At 42.5% G+C, this 12406-nt stretch overlaps 1 protein-coding gene across 4 annotated transcripts in view; it reads left to right on the top strand.

The window, feature by feature from the left end:
• The window catches only part of raph1 (Ras association (RalGDS/AF-6) and pleckstrin homology domains 1), a 192080-nt gene that overhangs the window by 91317 nt on the left and 88357 nt on the right, over window positions 1-12406 (top strand). For all 4 annotated transcript variants that reach the window (XM_033024486.1, XM_033024485.1, XM_033024484.1 and 1 more), the window contains exons 2-4: window positions 2675-2794; window positions 7095-7197; window positions 11157-11707. In XM_033024486.1, coding sequence (XP_032880377.1) covers window positions 2675-2794; window positions 7095-7197; window positions 11157-11707 — 774 coding nt within the window. The remainder of the gene's footprint in view (window positions 1-2674; window positions 2795-7094; window positions 7198-11156; window positions 11708-12406) is intronic.

Below are 12406 nucleotides of genomic sequence, written 5' to 3'. Positions count from 1 at the left end.
GGGTGTAGGGGATGGAGTCCTTACAGGAATCAGGGTGGGAAGGAGAGTAGTCTAGATAGCCATGAGAGTCAGTGGGTTTATAGTGGATGTCGGTCAGAAGTCTATCACCTGCGATGGAGATAGTGAGGTCAAGAAATGGTAGGGAAGTGTCGGGAATGGTTCAGGTGTATTTGAGTGCCGGATGAAAGTTAGTGGTGAAGCGGATGAAGTCAGTCAGTTGTCAAGTCAAATCAAGTCGTCACATTTATTTATATAGCACATTTAAGAAACAACTCTTGTTGGCCAAAGTGCTTTACATTTGTTATAAGACAATACAATATGGTTTATTTGTCACATTGCACATAAAGTGCAAGTGAAATGAATATGTCAGCAGCGGTACAATGATAAAGAACACACACAAAAACACAATTAAAATTTAACATAAACATCCACCACAGCATTCATCACTGTGGTGGAAGGCACACAATTTGGCCAGTCCTCCTCCATTTCCCCCCGTGGTCGGGACCTCACCCATCCGCAGCCGTTGCTGCGGGCGTCCAGATGGTAAAAGGATAAGGTACAAGTCCAGGTAAGTCCAGGATCGGCTCTTCCCCACCGGAGACCGCGGCTTTAAGTTGGTGTAGGCCGCAGGCCGGCGGTCGAGATTTAAAGTTTAAAGTTCCCGCCGCGCCGCAACCAGAAGCACCACAGACCGCAGGGCCGGCGGTCGAAGCTCCCCTCCAGGGGTGATGGTAAGTCGCCACCGCGCCCGCGGTAGAAGTTGGCCGCGGGCCGGCAGTGATGGCTTCTTCTTCCCCCGGGTCCCCCATGAGGGATCCCGGGCTGTAGACGCCGTGCCATCTGGAGCTGTGCAGACCGCGCGCGGCTTCAGGCTGCCGGCTGCCCCGGGCCAGCGAAACGGAGCGCTCCCCTCCAGCGAGCCCCAGCGAGGGCTCACCCGCTCCACGCCGAGAATAGTATAAACAAACAAACTACATACATATATACATATAAGTTGTGTGTGGGTGCAGGAGGTAGCACCAAAGCAATCGTCGATGTAGCGGAGGAAGAGGTTAGGGATGGGGCCCTGGTACGCCTCGAACAAGGATTGTTCGACGTACCCGACAAAGAGGCAGGCGTAGCTGAGGCCCATGCGTGGGCCCATAGCTATGCCTTGTATTTGGAGGAAAGTCGTCAATTATTTTCTTCAAGTCTAATGTTACTCAGTGATTGCAGGACATTTTTGATTTATTTGTGCAATTTTAGAATGGATTAGAAAAACTAGTGAAAGCAGACCATATTTGAGGCAAGCCAGGCAGCTGTCTACTCGAGTTGTGAACAATGTGGAATGTTTGATGGAAAACTCCAACTGCAGCACACAAAGCAGTCACATTTGATGCAGTAAGGGTTCATCCTAACTGTGATGATAACATAATAGAGCCTGCAGAAATTAGACATAACAATAGATCGTGATTAATTTTGGAATGTAATGTAGTAACAGGCAAATTTGAAATCCCCCTCCTCCCTGCCCCAAGAAAAAAAGAGCCTGTTGTCAACTTAGTACAAACATTTGGGAATAGAAGGATAGATTTTATGAGCTTCAGCTGTTGGATTGGTTGAGCCTCAAATGTCAGTCGCTTATTATTAGAAACAACCTTTTTTGTTGGGGGGGGGGGGGGGGAGAAGAGTAGCAGCAGAAGATAGTTATTGCAGCAAAGCTGGTAAAGATAGCATTCAACAGGGACAATAAAATCAGGGGATGTCAGGATTTTGTGATTGGCCTGAGTTGAATTATTTTATCTGAACTGGGAGGAAAGAGATATAAAAGCAAAATAGTACATGGGATGGAAAACTGTAATTTCTCAGAAGATAAATTAGCAATACTTTTGGGGAAAGAAAATCAGTGTGAGGCGCTTTAGGTCGATAATCTATTTATTCCTCCGCTGACATTACTTAAAAAATGTATCTGATTATCATCATATTGCTGCTTTTGGAGAGTTTATTTTGCACAAATTGACTATTGCATTTCTGTATTTTATACAACTGCATTTTAAATAAACTTTGTCACGTCCTATAAAGCCCTTCTTATTAATAGCGCTGGTGGGCATAGATTTTTAATTATATTGAATCACCACTTCCCCTTCCCTCTTTGTCCTCCCCTTCTGTTGTGGGGTAGATTGACTCCACTCCCCCTCCCCAATCTTTGCACACCCCCCCCAGCCCTGGACTTTCTACTCGTCGCTTTAATTTCATGTATCTTGTCGTGTTTTATGACTGTTGGCAGACCAATTTCTCTCCTGGGATAAGTAAAGCTCTATCGTATCGTACCGTACTAGCTATCCACTCCATCAGTCTAAAGAAGAGTCGCAGCCTAAAAGGTTGTCTGTCCATTTTCCTCACAGATTGTGCCTGACACGTTGACTTCTACCAGCCATTTGTTTTATACGAGGGTTTTTCAATTATTTAATGTTGGAATGTAATGCTGTCACTGATTAACATTTGAGAAGCAGCACAGGTAGGAGCATTCCTGCCCTCTGCAACTTTGGGAATAGCGCTCGTGGGGAAAGGATATTTTATGTAACCTTGGAATACAGGTTTGCCATTTTTAATGCAAGGAATTTAAGATGTATTTCAAAAATAGTGTATTGAATTGCATCGACCAAGTGCTAATGATGTGTTTTTCCCCCCACTGCAGATGGAACAAACCTCTGATGAAGATGTGGACCATGCTGCAGAGGAAGACAGTGATAAAGAAGACCAGGACTTGGACAAGATGTTTGGTGCATGGCTCGGTGAACTTGATAAGCTCACTCAGGTAACTAGTGTCTAGTTGAGGGGTAGACAAAATTGCTGGAGAAACTCAGCGGGTGCGGCAGCATCTATGGAGCGAAGGAAATAGGCAACGTTTCGGGCTGAAACCCTTCTTCAGACCGATGCAGGGTGGGGGGGGAGGGCGAGAAGAAAAAAGGAAGAGAAGGAGCCAGAGGGCTGAGGGAGAGCTGAGAATGGGAGGAGAGAGCAAGGGCTACCGGAAATTGGAGAAGTCAATGTTCAGGCCACCGGGATGCAGACTGCCCAAGAGGAATATGAGGTGCTGCTCCTCCAGTTTCCGGTGGTGCTCACTCTGGCAATGGACGAGGCCCAGGACAGAAAGGTCGGATTCGTAATGGGAGGGGGAGTTGAAGTGCTGAGCCACAGGGAGATCAGGTTGGTTAATGCGGACCGAGCGGAGGTGTTCGGCGAAACGATCGCCAAGCATACGCTTGGTCTCACCGATGTAGATCAGCTGACATCTAGAGCAGCGGATGCAATAGATGATGTTGGGGGAAGTGCAGGCAAACCTCTGTCGCACCTGGAACAACTGCTTGGGTCCTTGAATGGAGTCGAGGGGGGAGGTAAAGCGACACGTGTAGCATCGCTTGCAGTTGCAAGGGAAAGTGCCCGGGGAGGGGGTGGGAAGGGAAGAATTGACCAGGGAGTTACGGAGGGAGCAGTCTTTGCGGAAAGCAGACGGGGAGGGATGGGAAGATGTGGCGAGTGGTGGGGTCACGTTGGAGGTGGCGAAAATGACGGAGGATTATTTGTCGTATGTGACGGCTAGGAGGGTATGGTCTGTGTGAGAGTTTTATTGCTCTTAGATGGCTGACCCAATTATGATATCCTCCCTAGGTACTGCCATAAAACTCTCCCTGATCAGCTGTGCAACATCCTTTCCCCTTTTGCACCCCTCTATCATGCCTGAATCCTCTATACCCTGGAAAATTAAGCAGTCCTTCTCTCAACCACTTTTCTGTGATTGCAACAATATCAGAATCCCTTGTGTTGACCCATCTTCTTGCTACTGTCTATTCTTCCAACTGGATTTACCTGTTCTATTTTCTACCTTGTCACCACTCAGCTTTCTTGCTGAAGCTTCCTGTGTCAAAGCCTCTGCACAGGTGTCAGAGGTTATAGGGTGAAGGCAGGAGAATAGGATTAGGGAGGGAGAGATAGATCATCCATGATTGAACGGCAGAGCAGACGTATTACAAATTGTCTAATTATCATAAGGTCATAAGGAATTCTACTCCTATTCCTTATGACTGAATGACTTCAGCAACTCGCCCCAACCCTTTCTTAGCCACTCTTGCTATCGCTTGCCTCCCTTTGATATGTTGTGCCTGCCAGAAGAAAAAAATAATGTAGTCTTACCTTGCACAGCCTTTTTAAACTCCAAGCTTCTGAAGTCAAAGATTAGTCATAATCTTATTGAATGGCAACATGTGTACCAGAAGCCAAGTTGCCTACTCCTACTTTTGTTTTTTACATTCTCTATTGAAAATACTTATCGGCTCTCTTTTCCCCTATGTTAAGGGGTCGCACAAATTTGGTTAAATTCAAGATATAGATATTCAAGACTATAGCAGTTCTGCCTTTATTATTAGAAACAGTTGTTTATTGACTTCCCTAATCAAAAACGCAAATTTTAATATGTAAAAACGTTTTTAAAATATGATTCCTCAGTCTGTACTAATTGCAGCAACACTGATTTGGAGAGAGAAATGTCAGCTAGAGAATTTGTTGCTCATGGAACCAGAAATATCCCAAACTAGATGTTCTGGTTAATAATCAGCATAAATGTGCTGTTAATGCTCATCAGTTACATTCAGTGTAATTTTATTTCCAAATATAGAAATTAAGTGCCTTTTAAAGGACTGTTCAATGTTTAGCTAAACATGCTTGCATTAACATTGTTTCTTCATGATCACCAGAGAAATTACTCTGCATTATAATTGAACTTTTATGCTTCCCATTTGAATTTCAAAGAGCATGTGTATATGTATCTTGTGTTTTAAGAGGAGGTTTGGCAGGTTAAATGCTCTACATTTGACCTAAAGTGCAACACTTCACACTTGCCCAGATTAAGCGACATCTGCCATTTTTTTCAATTGATCTAGAATCAAGCTATATCCTTTGATAACCTTCCTCAGTTTGCAACTCCACTAATTTTGGTGTCCCCTGCAAACTTACCAACCCGTTTAAATTATCATATATATCCAAAATTAATGGAGTTGCAAACCATGAGGAAGGTTATCAAAGGATACAGCATGATATAGATCAATTGAAAAATGGCAGATGCAGCTTAATATATATACAGTGCATTCAGAAAGTATTCAGACCCCTTCACTTTTTCCACATTTTGTTACGTTACAGCCTTATTTTAAAATTGATTAAATTCATTTTTTTAATCATCAATCTACACACAATACTCCTGTAAGGGAAAGAGAATTTTATTGTCTCTTAATTGAAGACGATGGCAATAAATTAAATCAAATCAAATCAAATCAAGAATGAAGAAGCGCAAACAGGTGTTTAAAATTTTTTGCAAAGTAATTAAAAAGAAATAACTGAAATATCACATTTACATAAGTATTCAGACCCTTTGCTATGACACTCAAAATTGAGCTTAAGTTCATCCTGTTTCCATTGATTATCCTTGAGATGTTTCTACAACTAGTTTGGAGTCCACCAGTGGTAAATTAAATTGATTGAACATGATTTGGAAAGGCACACACCTGTCTATATAAGGTCCCACAGTTGACAGTGCATGTCAGAGGAAAATCCAAGCCATGAAGACGAAGGAATTGTCCGTAGACCTCCGAGGCAGGATTGTGTCGAGACACAGATCTGGGGAAAGGTATAAAACAATTTCTGCAGCATTGCAGGTCCCGAAGAGCACAGTAGCCTCTGTCATTTTTAAATGAAAGAACTTTGGAACCACCAGGACTCTTCATTGTGCTGGCAGCCCGGCCAAACTGAGCAATTGGGGGAGAAGGGCCTTGGTCAGGGAGGTGACCAAGAACCTGATGGTCACTCTGACAGAGATCCAGAGTTCCTCTGTGGAGATGGGAGAACCTTCCGGAAGACCAACTATATCTGCAGCACTCCACCAATCAGGCCTTTATGGTAGAGTGGCCAGACGGAAGCCACTCCTCAGTAAAACGCACATGACAGCCCGCTTGGAGTTTGCCAAAAGGCACCTAAAGGACTCTCAGACCATGAGAAACAAGATTCTCTGGTCTGATGAAACCAAGATTGAACTCTTTGGCCTGAATGCCAAGTGTCACGTCTGGAGGAAACCAGGCACCTCTCATCACGGTGAAGCATGGTGGTGGCAGCATCATGCTGTGGGGATGTTTTTCAGCGGCAGGAACTGGGAGACTAGTCGGGATCGAGGGAAAGATGAATGGAGCAAAGTACAGAGAGATCCTTAATGAAAACCTGCTCCAGAGCGTTCAGGACCTCAGACTGGGGCGGAGGTTCACCTTCCAACAGGACAACGACCCTAAGCACACATTCAAGACACGCAGGAGTGGCTTTGTGACAATTCTGTGAATGTCCTTTAGGTGGTCCAGCCAGAGCCCGGACTTGAACCCGATCGAACATCTCTGGCGGGACTTGAAAATAGCTGTGTATTGACGCTCCCCATCTTACCTGACAGAGCTTTGGAGGATCTGCGGAGAAGAATGGGAGAAATTACCCAAATACAGGTGTGCCAAGCTTGTAGCGTCATACCCATGAAGACTTGAGGCTGTAATCGCTGCCAAAGGTGCCTCAACAAAGTACTGAGTAAAGGGTCTGAATACTTATGTAAATGTGATATTTCAGTTATTTATTTTTAATTACTTTGTAAAAATTTCTAAACACCTGTTTTCGCTTTTTTATTATGGGGTATTGTGTGTAGATTGATGGTTAAAAAATGGATTTAATCCATTTTAGAATAAGGCTGTAACGTAAAAATGTGGAAAAAGTGAAGGAGTCTGAATACTTTCTGAATGCAATGTATGTTGCATATATATACATACATACATACATATACATGCGGCATATATGTGTGTATGTATTTGTGTGCGTGTATATATATATATATATGTGTGTGTGTGTGTGTGTGTGTGTGTGTATGTAGTAGATATAGATGAACATATCACAAACAACAAAGAATCAATCTATGTTGTGATTCTTTGGAAATGATTAGTAAAGGCTAAGCTTTACACAGCACATTGCCAAATCCTTTCCGAATCATTTCCAATACCTACTAAAGCTGAATATAACATTTCCTTTCTCTCTCTAATCAGAGTCTGGACACAGGGAAACCCGAAGAACTAAAGAGATCCCCACTTCGTCAGGAAACCAACCTAGCAAACTTCTCCTATCGTTTCTCGATGTACAACCTGAATGGTGAGGATTTTGGGTTTGGGGAGGGGAGCAATTCAGAATGGAATTAGTTTGGTATTCTTGAAATCCATATTTTGTGAGTGCTTCACTGGATTATATTATGCATTGATTAGATTTATTTGACTATTCCTGTCTGAGTTCAAACAGTACATAAATATTATGGTATGATGACTGAATGTACATTTCAACTTTTTTTCCTCTTCTGGCCATCCAGAGTTTTGCTCATGGCAGTGATATTACTGCCACTTTCATGCATCACGACGGGCAACTGGAAAATATTGATTGTGTTGTTTCACATTCTATTGCTAGAGTTTGAATGGGCATATGTATTATACAACCATTAATTTCTGTTAACAAGCATAACACCAGGTAGCTTATTGACCTGCTCGTGATATAAGCTTCACGTAACTAAATCACAGAAAGTTGATATCTGCTCTGTAGCTGATCTGTCAAATAATACTGAGAACTTTGTTAGTTTTCCACAGACCTGGGTTAGGGAAAGGAAATTTGCATAAATCTGAACCAATTATTGGATTACAAATGAGTACAAGGAATGGATCAAGTAACATATAAAGACATAAAGTGCTGGAGCAACTCAGCAAGTCAGGAAGCATCCTTGGGGAACATGGATAGGTGAACATGGATAGTTGCTCCATATGTAGAATCATGTAGAACATGATTTCTAAAGTTTTCTCCATCTTCTATTTTCATTTACAGGATATACATATAATTATTACACAACCAAGACCGCATAATGCTTTTTGTCTATTTGGAAATACATTTTGCTGGCAACATCTGGGCCACACCGCATTTTACTTCTGCTTCCAATATATGTCCTACCATGTTTCAATTTCTTCCTTGCCTCTCCTGGACTTTTGTCAATTTAATGCTTCCCCCCATCTCACCCATCTTTAATACCTGCCCCATGCTTTTATTGGACCGTGTTCAAAGCTGCCTTACATGGTGTCAGACGTCATATGCATGTAACACAGTTTGAATTGGTTGATTCCATTAATATCGAAAAATGAATGCAAACATGCTTGATGTGTGATTACATCTTCATTTTGAATAATGTCATCCAATTAGAGTCATAGAGTCCTGCAGCATGCAAACAGGTCCTTTGGCCCAACTTGCACACGCTGACCAACATGCCCCATCTAAACTAGTCTGACCTGCCTGCTTTTGGCCCAAATCCCTCTAAACCTACCCTATTCATGTACCTGTCTAAATGTTCCTTAAACTTTGCGATAGTACCTGCCTCTTCTACCTCCTCCAGCAGCTTGTTCCATACACCCACGACTCTTTGTGTAAAAAAAAGTTACCCCTCAGGTTCCCATTAAATCTTTTCTCCCCTCACCTTAAACCTATGTCCTCCGGTTCTTGATTTCTCTACTCTGGGCAAAACACGATTTAGTCTTCTCATGCTTTTGTACACCTCGAAAAGATCACCCCTCATTCTTCTGCGCTCCAAGGAATAAAGTTCTAGCCTGCTCAACCTCCCCTTATAGCTCAGTCCCTCGAGTCCTGGCAACATCCTGGTAAATCGTCTCTGAACCCTTTCATAAGTGATTGGAGCAGAATTAGGCCACTTGGCCCATCAAGTCTACTCCGCCATTCAATCATTCAACCCTCTTAACCCCATTTTGCTGCCTTCTCCCCATAACCCCCTGACACCTGTACTAATCAAGAATCTATCTATCTCTGCCTTAAAAATATCCATTGATTTGGCCTCCACAGCCTTCTGTGGCAATGAATTCCGCAGATTCACCACCCTCTGACTAAAGAAATTCCTCCTCATCTCCTTCCTAAAGGAACATCCTTTAATACTGAGGCTATGGTCTCTGGTCCTAGACTCTCCCACAGGTGGAAACATCCTCTCTACATCCACTCTATCCAGGCCTTTCACTATTCGGTAAGTTTCAATGAGGTTATCCCTTATCCTTCCAAACTCCAGCGAGTAGAGGCCCAGTGCCATCACCAGCTCATCATATGTTAACCCATTCATTCCTGGGATCATTCTCAAACCTCCTCTGGACCCTCTCCAGCGCCAGCACATCCTTCCTCAGATATGGGGCCCAAACTTGCTCACAATGCTCCAAACACGGTCTGACGAGCGCCTTACAGAGCCTCGGCATTACATCCCTGTTTTTGTATTCTAGTCCTCTAAGTGGTAGCTTCGGTAATGCTTTCAAGCTTGACAACATCTTTCCTATAACATGGTGCCCAGAACTGAACACAATACTCTAAATGTGGCCTCACCAATGTCTTATATAACTGTAACATGATCTCCCAATTTCTTTACTTAATACTCTGACTGATGAAAACCCAATGTGCCAAAAGCCACCTTGACCACCCTGGTCACATCTGTGACACCACCTTCAAGTTGTCCCACATTTCTTTGCAACAGTTTGTACCCTATGTTTTATTCAAACAGTCATTGTGGTTTAGTGGCCAGCCTTGATCGACTGTGCATAAATCCAAGATTTTCAGATTGGAACTAGATGGTGTTATTAGTTTTAGCTACACCGTATATAACATTTTGGACATTGCATTTATTTGCCAGATATAGGCCAATATTCTTTACACAGACAACATCCATCAAGCAGATAATCTGATATTATTATTTTGCTGTTTGTGGGCAACAGTGATCATGTTTCAGAAATAAAGACAAAAGTTGCTGCAAAATACTTTGTAGATGAGACAGTTTGTGCAGGTAGAGCAACAAATGATTGTGGTGGGGGATAGGTGGTTGTATGATCTGACTTCTTTCTCTGTATCTTCACAATTCATTGGCCTGAAGCATTACCACTGTTTTTCTCCCAATGGATGCTGCCTGATCCTGCTCAATATTTCAGCAGCTTCGGATTTTATTTCAATAATCCAAAATATTTTACCTGTAGATTTAAGAAGGACAATTGTATGTCAAACACGCTGGGGGGGGCTCCGAAAGATACAATACAAATACCTGTTCTTTTAAATATTAGGAGGAATAGTAATGCCTGTTTCTTTGGTGTCTGAGATTAAACTATAATTCCTATCTGGTGACTCAATCATGCATTCCAGTTTACCCCCTTGTTTTCTCAAAGCATTTGTTTCTGCTTGCGACATTGTTCCAGATAGCTAATTAGTGACGTCTGCTGAAAGCTGTTTGTATGTGTATCTAATGCAAATAGACGATAGGGTTTGTTTGTCATGGTTTTGTGCTTTTGAACTTTAGTCTCACTTCTCATTTTGAGCCACAGTCTGAGAAAATTGATACGTATCTAATCTGCTAAAGCTGGCCAAATGACTGAAAATGTTTCCACTGGGCAAAACACGAAAATAAAAAAAAGAAATTAGTGATGAGAATAACTTGTTGCTAATGTCATTTTTAAGCCAAAGCATTGAGGTTGATGGATGCTCCCCTACACAGCTTCACACACCTCCAGCTGTCCCTGCTTGTTAAACCTGTGTTCACTCAATTACTACTATACTACCTGTCGTATGGTGATTGTTACTGGGTGAGGCAAGCAACCATTACTATTCTACGTACATTTGCGTATTGACACAATCTTCCTTGCTCCCAGTTATTTATTTTCTGCTTATTCCATGTGAAATTAAAGGCTCCATTAGAATTCTGGAATGTCGTCCTTTTATACCCACCCTTTTCTCTCTCTCTCCCTACATCCACCCTTTACCAGAGTCTTGGCCTTTAACCTGTGTACTGGTTAATACCGTACTTATTGCAGATCCCTTGAAAGTTGCAAGGTTAGAGGAATATCTATCAAAGAGCAGCATCTCTTTCCTGGAACGAAACATGGTCATACTCACTCCAGATAGTATTTCAGTCCAATTCGGATACAAAATTTCCATCCCTGCTGATCAACGCCAGGGAGTCGATATCATTTCGGATGATGATCATCGGGATGCATGGAGACTTCTTTTTTCTTTGTTTAATTTTATATCTGCTGTGTCTCTTTCAGAGGCTCTGAGCCAAGGAGATGGAGTGGATCTGGATGCACTCATGGCAGATCTCTGCTCTATGGAACAGGACCTCAGCAGTATCAGTAAGGAACCTTCCAGAAAAGACAGTGTTGTGAAAAAGTCTCACAAGGAGGTGGTACCTGGTAAGATGCACAGCAAAGAAACCAAATCAGTTCAGAAACAGTCCATCAATCAAACAACTTTGAAGCCGGGAGGTCTGAAAGGATCTGCAGCCAGAAGCCCAAAATCTTTGCATTCCAACTTTTCTCTGGATGATATCACTGCCCAACTAGAACAAGCCTCCCTCAGTATGGATGAAGCTGCACGGCAAACTAGCACCATGACACATGACATAAAGCCGACTGTGACCATTCAACATAGGCGAACAGGATCAGCTGGAACTGTCAGTGATGCAGATATCCGCTCAACTAGTACTTCATCTCGATCCAGTATAACTTCTGCTACGTCAAGCCAGGATTCCTTGGACACTGATAAGGTTACTCGACCGCAGGATCTCGATTTGAACCAGCAAGGTCAACCCACGACAGAGGTATTAATGAGATAATTACTTCTGTATAGTTTTTCATGCCTTTCTGTTACGTGCACGTTGTAAATGTAACACAACTGGAGAACTAAATTACATTAGAAAGAAGTGCAAGTTGAGAATTCAGACCGTCTGCTACCCTTGACATTGTGTGCAGTTAACGAGAATTTTATTTTCCTTGCAGATTAGGCAAGACATATTCTGTTTAAATACTCAACCTGCTGGTCTATAGTAAATGGAATGAAGTCACAGATATAGGAGATGTCTTGGATTTGGACATATACCAGAAGCTCAGTGCGTATCATTGAGATACATTGTTTTGAGTCTGGAGATAGCATATCTCTTAACAAATGTAAGTTTGTATCAGTTTGGTTTGTCATGCCTTTGTTTGGCATGGATACACCTCCATGCCAAACAAAAAATGTCTGGTTCGTTTGTCAGTCTTTGCTGACTGATCTCTGCCTGAATAAATGAATGCATAACTGCATCATTAATGGGCAGAAATCAGCCACAGCTTCCACTCCTGATCGTGATGCAGCAGAGACAGATCAGGATCAGACTTGTGGTTGATTGTAAAATTACACAATTGTAGAACAGTCTGACATAACAGCAGACCATTTGGTCCATTATCACAGCTGGATTAAAATAATTATATCCTTGCTCTTTCCTCAAAACCCTGCAGAACCTTTTCAATTAAATATCTTC

This window comes from Amblyraja radiata, chromosome 7, assembly GCF_010909765.2.
Source record: "Amblyraja radiata isolate CabotCenter1 chromosome 7, sAmbRad1.1.pri, whole genome shotgun sequence".
Classification (NCBI taxonomy): Eukaryota; Metazoa; Chordata; class Chondrichthyes; order Rajiformes; family Rajidae; genus Amblyraja; species Amblyraja radiata.
Note: the sequence above shows the minus strand (reverse complement) of the source record. Positions and strands in the feature narration are given on the sequence as shown.